At 44.6% G+C, this 12,569-nt stretch overlaps 1 protein-coding gene across 7 annotated transcripts in view; it reads right to left on the reverse strand.

Annotated features, from left to right (window-relative positions):
* Positions 1–545: 545 nt before the first annotated feature.
* Positions 546–12,569, reverse strand: part of LOC133132628 (kelch-like protein 13) — a 56,737-nt gene continuing 44,713 nt past the window's right edge. For all 7 annotated transcript variants that reach the window (XM_061248178.1, XM_061248176.1, XM_061248179.1 and 4 more), the window contains 5 exons: positions 11,783–11,915; positions 10,588–10,784; positions 9,098–9,893; positions 6,233–6,346; positions 546–1,838 (listed from right to left, as the gene is read on the reverse strand). In XM_061248178.1, the coding sequence (XP_061104162.1) occupies positions 1,351–1,838; positions 6,233–6,346; positions 9,098–9,893; positions 10,588–10,784; positions 11,783–11,915 (1,728 nt within the window). In that variant the 3' untranslated portion in view covers positions 546–1,350. The remainder of the gene's footprint in view (positions 1,839–6,232; positions 6,347–9,097; positions 9,894–10,587; positions 10,785–11,782; positions 11,916–12,569) is intronic.

Consider the following 12,569-nt stretch of genomic DNA (forward strand, 5'->3'; position numbering starts at 1 on the left):
AAAACTCTGGCACGGTCTGGTTTTACCTCTTCTGGTATTTGCAGTTTAATGTCTTGTCTAATGTCTCCTGTTTTGTAAATTAGAAGTAGTGAGCCTACATTCAATAAAGAATTCTAATCATCTCCTTCTTCATTAATTCATTTAATCTTGAAATCCAATAGTTTGTTTTGACTTGTTGGTTGATTCCACCAGTTTCCTGTAGACTGACCTATCCAATAATACAACAATTTAATTGATAATTGTCATTCTTCATAATAATTATTGATTTACATCACAGAAAATATATTTTATATGTAGGTTAAGTGAGGGATTCTAGCACAAGATACCACTTGTGTTCAGTATTCAGAGTGCTGAACATCTTAACAAGGATATTGTTTGTCGGAACCGATGGATTCAGAAAATAAACCTATTACACTTAAACCTCTCTTCCCCCGACACTCTTCACCCTAAGATTTTACAAAGTAGAAACATCTCAGATATAGGGGTTTGAACTGTTATATTTCCTGCATGGTGGAGAGATCAAAAAGTAAAAGTACTGTGCAAACTGCTGCCAGTGCATCTTTATTCATTGCCCAGTAAAATTGTTACATTCTCACAATGAGATTGTCACATGTCAATCTGGGTGAACTGTTACTTTGCACCTTGGGAGGACAGAGAAAGGTTTTTCTTTTTTAACACATGGTTGAGTCAACAAGGAAACATTAGAATTTTCTGGCATTAAGTCACTGAACATTGAAAAAAAGATTTTTTTCTCCAAAATCTTAGAAAATTTAGAAAATACCATTTTATTAATGGTTAATACCACCTGCAGAAAAAAAACTTTTTGGAGGAACTGGGGTGCCGGCCATCCCCTGAGATTAAACCTTTCATCCCTTTCCGTGGGTTAATAGCCTTAACCCCTGTTGTAGTGTAAAGAAATCTACCTTTGTACGAAGAACTGATATTGTCACTATCCACCCAATCCCCAATTAACAAATAAAACCTCAAAGGACACTGGGCATAAACTCTAAAGACATCAGGTAAAAAAATGTAATTGCCAAGTTGGTTTTCAATGGCATTAAGTATTCCTGCCAAAAAATGCAATTAAGTGAAACTGCATCCATGTTGTTCCTTTTACCATAAAGGTTTTCTGAAAGTGTCAGTAGTTGTCATCAAATGAGTACGAACTGAAGGCCAGCCTAACAGCCATGTATAAACAGTCTACTAAGCAAGGGATTGTGGGGGTGCACAGGCGTAGTCCGAAACGGAAGTGCAAACAGTATTTTGGGGACGGGAGGGAGAGAAAGGAGGGGAGGTCAGTGGGAAGGGGGGAAGGGGGGAAGGGGGGGGGTTAAGCCCCCCCCTCCTCTCTCAAGGGGCGGAGAGCGGACCCTCTCTGGAGGGCGACCCGCTCAGGTCCTCGGGGGGAAAGACCGTGAGCGTGCAGGCCCTGATGCCGCCGAGCGACTCGGGCAGGTCGAAGACCTTGTGCCACTCGTCCATCTCCGGGTCGTACTTCTGCACGATCTCCACCATGCAGCGGTTGTTCCAGGAGTAGCCGCCCACCACGTAGATCTTGTTCTGGAAGACGGCCACGCCCACGTCGCTCTGTCCGCGCAGCATGGCGGCGATGGGCGTCCACAGGTCCAGCGCCGGCGAGTAGTACTCGCAGCTCAGCACGTCGTCGTAGTCGCTGGTGCCCCGGAAGTGGTTCCCCCCGATCACGTAGAGTCTGTCCGCCACCGTGCACATGCAGTGCAGCCCCCGCACCGTGGTCATGGGGGCTTTCTGAGTCCATTTGTCCGCTTCCGGGTCAAAGCACATCAGCTCCTTTTGGAAAGTGTCGTGTGTGATTCCACCTGAAATGTAAAGTAAATGTATGCACACAAAATTATTCATCTTATTTGCGTGACTAAACAAAAAATAAACGATAGGAGTTGCAGTTTAAATTAGTTAATATTTAAAACAATGCATGATCTGAATTTGCTCACTGGTTTATAAACTGATGTTGGAATTCACCTCTAATGTACAAGCGCCCTCTCATATACAGTGAGCTTTATAAGTCTTGGGACAAATACTTGATTTTACTTGAATTTTCTTGATCTGGCTCTGTACTCTGTGGGGCGACATGGCTCAGGCAGTAAGAGCGGTCGTCTGGCAGTCGGAGGGTTGCCGGTTCAATCCCCCGCCCGGGCTGTGTCGAAGTGTCCCTGAGCAAGACACCTAACCCCCAAATGCTCCTGACGAGCTGGTCGGCCCCTTGCATGGCAGCCAATCGCCGTCGGTGTGTGAGTGAGTGTATGAATGGGTGAATGAGAAGCATCAATTGTACAGCGCTGTGGATAAAGGCGCTATATAAATTCCAACCATTTACCATTTACTCCACAATTTGTGATTTGTAATCAAACAATTGGTTAAAGATACATGGTTCAGTGCAGTTTTTCTGCTCTTAGGCTCTTACTGGTGTCTGTCAACATGAGGACCACTTCATCCAATGAAGGTCAAGGAAGCCATTATGAAAAATAAACAGTCAGAGACATCGGCCTGTAGGGAAAAATACTATATCTGCTTGAGTGTTCTTGGATGGCCATCTCATACAATCAACCTTACACCAATCAAGTAAGAGTTACAAACAAAGGGGGAATTGCCCTGCCTTGTTTTTACCCAGTATGTTTCAACTTTTGCTTTGTTAAAAATTGTTATTGACCTAAATTTTAGAAGTACAAGTTTTACTTTACAAAGAACCAAATTCCTACAGGCCGAAAATAGGTCTACCGAAAGAAACGGTTTGAAACATCCGTTTGATCACAAATCTAAAATTATGGAGTACAGCTAAATCAAGAAAAAAATTTAACAAATCTTTGTCCCTAGACTAATGGAGCTCAGTGTGTATGACTGATTAGCTCAGGGCTGGTATACACATAATACACAGAAGCCTCCTGTCACTAACATGCACAGCAGTTTGCTTCTTTGCAGCTGTAGCAATAAACTCATTCCTTTACAATCCCAGTACCTGCACTGGAAAAATCTCAAACTCCGTGCCAGCCACCATCCCCTCTAGCTAGCCTCACATACACTTCTCTTAACCCTTGTTGCAGATAAGAGGAAATCTACGCCCAATACCAGTTAAGCATTAAGCCCTAGCGAGCACAGAAAAAAAAAAAAACATTCAATACACAAACACAGCCTCTTCATAGTCATACAATATTCAATCGCAGTTTACATATTCATACTTGCAAATGCATGAACGACGCCGCACAAAACTGTCTAGCGTATAGCGGCTGGCACAGAAAAAAAAAAAAGACGGGATACAATGCTAAAAGCAAGGAAAAACCAGGACAAGTCCACAGGGAAGGCTGGAAATAAAGAGGAATAAAATCCCAGCATGCATCTGGGAGGGAGGGAGCCCACCCCGCGGAGCAGGGGGGCACGTTCAGAGAGGATCCGCAGTGCGTGCGGAGGAGTCGGGGCGCAGGCCACCTCTCATTAATCTCTGCAAATATACACAGGAGCATTTTTAATGGTCAGCCTGATAGAGCAGGTCTGTTTCCGCTACGCCTCACAAGCTGGCACGTCAAACGTCGGCAGGACGCAAATGAAGATGGGTCGGTTTAACCGCGTCGGGAAACGCGTACGATTATTCACGTCGAGAGGGGAAAAAAATATGTGAATAAACTATGCTCTACTGAACAATGATTATAAACTGCGTTTAAGCTGTCTGGTTAAAACAATTCTAGGCTACAGGGACTATTAATGTGCCATTAAGAAAGCACTGTTATGCAGATTTGTAGTAAAAAAAAAAAAATAAAAAAAAAAAAAAAATCACAAAAGAGAACAACATGATCCTCCAAAAAATGACGGGCACAAACAAAAGAGAAAGCCAGATGTGCATCAATGCTATATTTCAAGTATTCACACACTGGTCCAAAGGTAAAACTTGGCAAAATTATTGCACACACTGATCAAGAGGGACAATGACTGAAAACCGAAAATCATTTAACAGAAAAGATCTATTGGGAGTTAATCCTGTGGAATTAATTAATATTTTTGTCAAAAACAAAAGCACACGTCTTTCCTTTCTACTGAATTTGTTTAACCAACCGAAAACGCCTTTCCACACCATTTGCCACAGTTTAAGGCAACGCTGCACCAACTCACTCCACTGGCAGACTGACTCTGCGAGTTGTTCACTGTTCAGTCTGCAGATCTGGACTACTCCGAAGTGGACTGAACTGGTTCGGCGGAACCAGACAAGCAATCTCCCTCAATCGGAGACCTTGTGGTTTATATTAGCTGTGCCAGTTGCCATGTGCAGGTTTAATTCCCACAGTCCTAAAATGCTAAGGCCTAGTTTCAGTATCATCTCTGTTCCCATCTCAGCAATTCTGCCGCATAGTCACAGGTACGCACTGGTCCTATATATCATACACTTATGGTTGTATGTACGTGTGCATGTGTATACATAAGCATGGGTACATAAATACAGTATCTATGTATATTTTACTTTTCATTTGAGTTCAATTGCATGACCTGTTTTTCCCCCCACATAAAGAAATAGTAATACAGCTTGCCAGGCCTCAGTAATATGTGGCTTTGGAGTGTTCAAGAGTGCTGGCTACATTCTGCACTGTAAGCGAGACGAGTCCAGACACGCTGAACAGTCAATTTCATTAACCTTTATGTTTTTATGTGGGCAAGTGCGCTCATCAGGTAAGCCATTCTACATAGAACTGAGGATAAGCACAAACATCCCGGAGCATGCAGTCTGACCACATCATCAGCTCCACCGCTGTCTGACCGTGCTCGGCAGATTCTATTACCCATGGATACTCGCAAGGCTCTTTTTATATTCATTCATACAACCATATTTTTACAGAGGGAACTCAGGTGAAGTCACTTTGCTGAAGGACCCAATGGCATTTCTCTACTATGGAAGGAAACCCGCAACCTCGTTCATTAGGAGCCCACTTCCTTTTCCACACATTACGCTCTGCTCTTTCGATCTATCGTGAAACCCTATTTAGTTTAATAATAGACTGTGCGTGATGATGTGGAGTCTACGGCAGAGTTTTAAATGGCTGAAGTCTGGGGGTTTGACAACTGAACACAGTAGAGATAAGGAGCTCTGCCTAGTGAATTGAAGCCACTCTTCCTACTGGTCTGAGTAACACGGCAACACCACCTACACACACCTCTTTCTCAGCCTCGCATCAAATCTGTATTACACACAAACGCAAAACTGTGACAGTCTCTGTTACTCATGCTCTGTGTGCGTGCACACAAGAATCTCAACAAGGCATACAGACTCGTGTTCTAGATACAGGAGACAGAAGGTACCACACAGTGAGACATACATGGGAGAAGCAGCTGAAGTTCTGAAATTGGTTAGTATAGAATAGGAATCGTCAAATCTGGACCTCGAATCCAAATCCAGCCCTGGTTTTATTTTATTTTCTCATAGGTAATTAGCTGAACAATTAGTGCTACCTGTTGGCCAGCCTGTCTTCACACCTGACTCCCAGGTAAAGGGAGGGTGGAGAACCAGCAGTTCTCGGACCTTGAGGACCGCGATTCCCTGGTATAGAGTGTGCCCCTGCCCTTTTAATTATTCACTCAGAAAACAACAAACAAAACAAAAGCATGGCCTTAAGACCTTAGCAGGGTTAAGGGATGCAATTAAAAACTCAGTTCTGTAACATCCTGCTTGTGGTGGAATGACAAACGTGGCACTTCCAAATAGCTGTTCCAGCAGTATTAATCTATTACGGGCGGCTGGAAATATCTGAACTAAGGCTTATTTAGTCATTACTCAGTCTTAGTGAGTGTTTAATTGGACTGTAATGCGAGTGAAGCAATAGGAAATGATGCATTCCATCTGAAAATAGAAAATTAGTCAGCTACTGTCCCGGCAACATATGATATGAGATACACATCCCTTATGCTCATCCCTATAGTAGATGAATGATAAACGTCAGTGAGGCTAGGACATCCATATGTTGTTAAAAAGCAAATGTTACGAGAACAAGCAGTCTCACCAAGGCCAATTTGTGCGATCGTCATCAAGTTCTCTATCAGAGAACCACACATAGTTAGTTTGCACTACATTGTACGTCGGATAAGAGCGTCTGCTAAATGCCTGTAATGTAATGTAAGATAGATGTCAATGTTAGTGGTAAGGCAATGAAATCAACGGAGATTAAAAACTCCCTGAGTTTTACCAGAGTTTTCTATAGGGGTCGTCGCGGGAACCCACCTGAAATGTACATGAAGCCCCCGTACACTGTGCCCGCGTGACCGTAGTGAGGCTCGCTCATCTTGGCCACGTACGTCCACTCGTTTGTCCTCGGGTTGTAGCACTCCACCGTCGCTGTTAGAGGACGAAACGAAAGAGAAGAAGGGAGGACAAAGAAATGGAGGGCAGCATTAACAGAAAGTAGGCCAGGTGGGGAAAAAAAAAAAAAACAGGAATAGCCACAAATGAGGTCCTGCAGGTTTCTTTGCGAGAAGAATAAAACATGGCTAAAGTGCACCGTAGCGATCGCTCCTGTTTGCCAGGGCCTCCAAGCAGGAGGTGTGAGGGTGGGGAGTGGGTGGCCCAAGATTTCATTACAAAATGACTGTGGAAAAAGGCCACTCGACTTCAGAGCAAAAGCAACACTGCTCCCTGTCAATCACTAAATTATATTATTTACCCTCTTACATACACACTACAGCAGCTTCCAAAGAGAATCATTTCTATTTTACATTACGTTTTATAGGCAATTGTTGAGGTGGTTATTATTCATATGCCTCTTTCGCACAATATCTTGCATCAAACAATATTACAAACAGCCAATTAGCTGCCTCCACATGATCCAGTCTGATCCAGAAAGTATGGCTTTCAAAACATGCCCGTATTAAAAAAAGCCATTGTGTTGAAAAAGACCAAAAAAAAAATGCCCAGGTGGACTGCGTGGATCTCCTGCTGAGTACCATCAGTACGGTCTCTGGTAAACACAATGAGGCTGTCCTTAGTCGTGCTACAAACAAGAGAAAATAAGCCTACTGCCAAAGCACCATCTGCAAATCAAAGTTTTTCACACAGCACGTACAACACACTCCCACCCCCTTTTATGTCAGTGTAAAAATGATTCAAAAGGGATTCTACGCCAAAAGTGGCAGAGCCCTTATTTGTATTAGTGTCAGCGTGCGCATTTGAAGCCGATCTGAACACCGTGTTCTCTCAGGTGCCCGTAAAACTGAGGTGAACTCGGCCTCGAGGTAAAAGATCTAAGGTACGATGTTTTAATGAAAAGCACTCCGCTTCAACCTGTGACGATCATAGACACCCGAACGCCTACCTCAAGAGCTATTCGCATCATTAAGCAGTCGGGGTAGAAGACCAGAAACGAGGATAGTCTAACAAGCGAGAGAGGCATGCGTCTTCTCACCCATTCTGGGCCAAAATATTTCTTAAATATCTACAGTAGGCTACATTTTTTAAATTCCTTCAAATGTCTTCTGGAAACAGAACATTGTAGTTTTTAAATGATGTAATGATTATGTATAAATAATGAACAAAAGACTGAATTAATGAATGCAAATGAGTGAATAGATAATAAATAAAACCACTGTATCAGCTCAGCCACTATATGGTTACGCATATGATAATGGTAAGGTAATGATATGCCATTTGGGTGCTTTTGAGAACAGCGGTGGGGTAGAGCAGAGGCTAGGGGGTTTGCTATATAAATACAAAAGCCTTCCTTTGGGGGCTACAGGGTGCCTGCCAGCAACCAAAATTACACACATTCCTGTGTCCACCACAACCCCTAACACCTGACCTACATTCACAACCTTCCGCTTCCTGCTTCTGGGACCCCCCCTATACAGTAAAATGAAGCAAAGCCCCCCGGAATCTGTGTCAAAGTCATGCGACTTCTCGCAACGCAAACGACGCTAGCGCCACAACATGGAACTTCCAGCGATCTCTGGAGAAAGTGCGATGAATGCTGCAGTGATCAAGGCGAGGGATGAGGAGGGCTCTGTCGTGCAGTTTCTGTCAGATCCACATCTTTTAGAGCCTTTTATTCGGCCATAACAACTCCTTCACAGCAGGCAGGGACCAATACATCAGTCCACATGTCGCCTGAAAACAATATATTGACAGGGAAAATGTAGGCCAAAACACAAGCTGAGGCTTTCGTGCGCGGTTTTCAAAGACTAATGGCTACTGCCCGAGAACTCAAGTCAGACGGATCACGTAATGTCTGACTGATCAGTTTCACAATAAATTCCACTCGATTTGCCAGTGCTTTCCGCCAAACAAGAAATAACAAGTGAGTGTCAGAGTACCAATTAACCTACAAAACCGTATACTAATGCACTTCGCTCCTCCAGCACAGTTCTGCACTAAGCACCTGAACCCACACAGCACAGTACATCTCCCCGATACAGACGTTTCCGCAGATACGCGACCCCGTTTTCAACGGAGAAAACGCCCTTTGGCCTCTCATTCAAACTGCTCTATTGAGAAATAAGATAAGCACGAATCAACTAATGTCGGTGAAGGTGCTGGAGTAGGGCAGCAGGGCCGGGGAAGATCTGCAGGGGTTCCGTAGCGGCGCTCCGCTTTCTCACCCCGGTCAGGTTCGAGCTACGTGCCCTCTTAAAGGTACAATAGGTTATTTCGGACTTCTAATGGTCAAGACAGGAATTGCAGCAACAAGCACCCTCAAAACACTGTTTATCCGTTCCCTTTCTCTGTGAATGCGCTGACGTTGAAACCCACCCCATACCATTGGGTGTGGCAATTAGTACCAATTTTCAACCAATGAGCGTGTTGGTCCGTCAACTGTCTATTTCGAAGGACTATAAACACAGGCAGAGGGTGAATCAGCATGTCAATGAGCTTTTATCAATGATTGGAAGGGATTTACAATGGTCTTGTAACAATGTTTTAACACAAATATCTTACCTATTGTACCTTTAAAAAATCTTATTGTCTTTTCACGCCTACGTAAAGCAGTTGGAAGTATCTTAGTATATGAAACGTGCTATATACACTTGCCTTGCCTTGGCTACAAACCTCTACAAGGTTTCCAGCATACACCACACGCGGCCCGCGAAGCCCACTCACCCAGCTCTCCCGCGGCGTTTCGGCCGCCCACGGCGTAGAGGTGCCCCTTGAGCGCGCTGAGGTGGAAGAAGGTGCGCTTCTCGTTCAGGCAGGAGACCTGCATCCACTTGTTGCAGCGCGGGTCGTAGCGGAACACCGTGTCCACCGCCGTCTTGCCTTTGGTGTCGTAGTTGCTCTGGCCGCCCACCACGTACAGGAAGTTGCCGATGACGGCGATGCCGTGCTGGTAGCGCGGCGCGTCCATGGGCGCCAGCGCCTTCCACTCGTGGGCCTTCTCGTCGAACAGACGCAGCTCCTTGCTGACCACCAGCTGCTGCCTCAGCACGCCGCCCAGCGTCACCAGGTGCGCACTGTCCGACCGTATCGCCGTCCGCTCCGACTGCATGACGGGCTGCATGTACGGCATCATCTGGTAGTTGCTGGCCTCCAGGAGGAGGTTGACGCAGGTGTTGTTGGTGCGCATGAAGTCCACCGTCTGCACGTGGTTGATGAGCTCCTGCGGGCTCATGAGGGGGAAGCGGATGTTCTTCATCAGCTTGGCCGCGTGCTCCATGCGGCCGTCGTCGTGCCGCAGCCAGCGGCAGGCGGCCTTGAACAGGTCCAGCTCGCCGCAGAGCTTCAGGCTGTTGCTGGAGAGCACGAAGGCCAGCCGCTCGAAGGGCAGCTTGACGAACTCCCCCGTGGCCAGGAGCGAGGGGAAGTTCTTCAGGATGAAGTCGTTGACGAACTTGTCCACCTCCGTGAGGTTGTACGTGTTGGCGATGCGGCCCACCTCCACGCAGTTGTCCAGGGAGACCTTAAGAAAGTGGTAAGGAACGTCTTACTGTACACTGAAAAGCGATTTTACTCCCTTCACAGGCACAGACATACAAAATTAAGAAGACTGAAGATGGGTAGCCTCGTGGAAGAACACAATAAAAGTTATGGTGTGCATATAGTAAACATGAACGCATTTCATAATACGAATCAATAGTTTCTGAATCCACACACATGTGCATAGGGAAGCCCAAGCATAGGGTTTTATTGCCATGAAAACGATTTTTACTGTGACATATTTTATGGTCTGAACAGAAACACAAAATAAATGACAAATTATGCCACTGATCAAGATTTCACAAAAGAAAATCTGTTTTGAGAATAACAAATATTGAATACATTCACCTGCAATTAATGTCTATGGCTGCTCAACCCTGTTCCTGGAGAGCTACCAAAGCACACCTCATTCAACAGCTAGAGACTTTGTTGAGCTAGAGTAGAATCAGGTGTGCCAAACTGGGGTTAATATGAAAACCTGCAGGATGATAGACCTCCAGGAACATGGTTGGTCAGCCCTGGTACAGTCACTCAAATTGTTTAGCGAGAAAGATATGCACTGCCAACTGGTGGTCTGGACAATCGTTTCCACTGCTTGGTAGGGGAGCGTGGATGAGACGGGGGGGGGATTGAACAAGTGCTGAGTTTGGGAACTGGAGGCAGTTTGCAGGTCTTACCCCTGATATCAGAAAGACTTTACAGAAGTCCAGAACGGGGAGGATCTGGAGGAAGCTGGCCGCTTCGAGCGTGTCCTGAAGGTTCTCCATGTTCAGGGAGAGCCTGGCTGTGTATATGAAATCGATGATCTTTTTCAGGCCTGTCCGGTTAACACCATGAAGCTTGATGCACAATAAGTCCTGCTCCTTCATTCCACCTACAGCCAAGACGCAAGCACAGACACAAGATGCATGAACTGCACTTACATATTCCGTTAAAGGTGAAATGTTTGAATAAACTAAAAGCAAAGCAAATTGCTTTGATTTAGTCAAAGAAGGTGAGTTCTATGCTTTAAATGGTGCCTAAAAAACACTATTCTGGTATATAATTGGTAACAATGACAAAAATGCAGCCTCAAGCCCCTTTAACCTTCTTGGTTATAGTGTGATGGATTGCAACTGCACATCCTTTTCCTCTTCAGCACAATGTAAATATAGTATTTATCATCCTCTCGGGCTGTGGTTCACTTTTCCCTTTCACTACATCAATGCCGGCCAGAGAGGATGGATGACTGTATAGTAAGATGTACAAATGGGAAACATTTATCCATCTCGCTCTACTGTGATGCATCCTCTCTGGCTGGCATTCTATCTTACCTTTACCACTCTGTAAATCTAAAGAAAAATGGGGTGGAAAATACAGTGAAAGGGTAGTGAACTTTAGAATATAAAGTACTCAATGGCAGGATGTACAATCTGATTCCATTTCAAAGGGCTTTTAATTTCATTATCGTCAATTCACTTTGAGAAAAAATCTGAATGTAAAGAGATATAATAACACATTGAGGGGAGCCATTATAATTTAAAGGGATGTAAATACAGAGAAGACTCAGCTGGAATTAAATCCCCGAGAGGCCATGCTGTGTCTCCGAAGCACGGTTCAGCAAAAAGCCTCTTTAAGGAGACTGACAAGCAAATAACATTTACTTCCACCACACATAATAGGCTCAGGATTTTCCTGTCGGTAGTTAACACACAGAACCTCACAGACTGTCTCTGGAATGCCACTGTGGGCACACCAACAGCCTTTCCTGCGGTGCACAGATATTTCTGAGGGTTAAAACAAAAACCCCAGGCTGACCCCTCCTGCCGTTAAATCTAGGTTTTCCGGGCTGCCCCTGCGGTGTGAGTGGGGGTTGGGCAGCGGCCTGTTTACCTGTAAACATTGCCTTGAAGTAGTCACTGGAGGAGGCCATCATCGCCCGGTGAACTGGGAAGGCTTCGTCTCCGTCTCCCGCCAAGAGAGTGACGTCACAGAGTAAGCCCTCTGTCCTCAGCTGGTCAAATCCCTGAGAAGCACAAAACAAAACATGTTTAGGCAGAAGCAGTGCAGTCCTGGGAGAGGGCAGCAGCGTCTCTCACAGGAGCTTTGAAACCCACAAAAAATTTGAATAACCGAATTGATGAGAAACCAAAAAAAAAAGAAATCACACTGAAAACCCCAAGTTGCAAACCCATAGGAAGAGTTTACATATCAACCTGTAACTTATTTCCCCACATAAATTCCCCATTACGGAAGTGGCCACTTTACTGTGCAGAAGCTGCATTGCAGTGATTGCCATTTTGCATTTCCAGGCTCATAGAAGATTCATTTTTGAAAATGCGCAGTTACATTTCTTTAAAATAATTCAAAGCAATTTCACTGTATAATCAGGTTTCTACATTTTCATCTCAACTTGTCTACTACCACTAAAATGTTTTGTACTATAGGCTATATGTCTTTTTCTCAGGATGTGGGCGTCTGTTAAATGAATTTAATGCAATGTCATTTGAAGTTATTGTAGTGTATGTTGAAACCATTCAACTTCTCCACATAGGTGTTGGCAGAAACAATAATCAAGTTTGCATTGTTTTAATATGCTAATTGACAATAAAGCACAATAAAGAAGGTCACAGTTTACTCTGACAAGTGGCAGATTGGTACACATCCTATTAAAATGCAA

Source organism: Conger conger, chromosome 7 (genome assembly GCF_963514075.1).
Source record: "Conger conger chromosome 7, fConCon1.1, whole genome shotgun sequence".
NCBI classification, from domain to species: domain Eukaryota; kingdom Metazoa; phylum Chordata; class Actinopteri; order Anguilliformes; family Congridae; genus Conger; species Conger conger.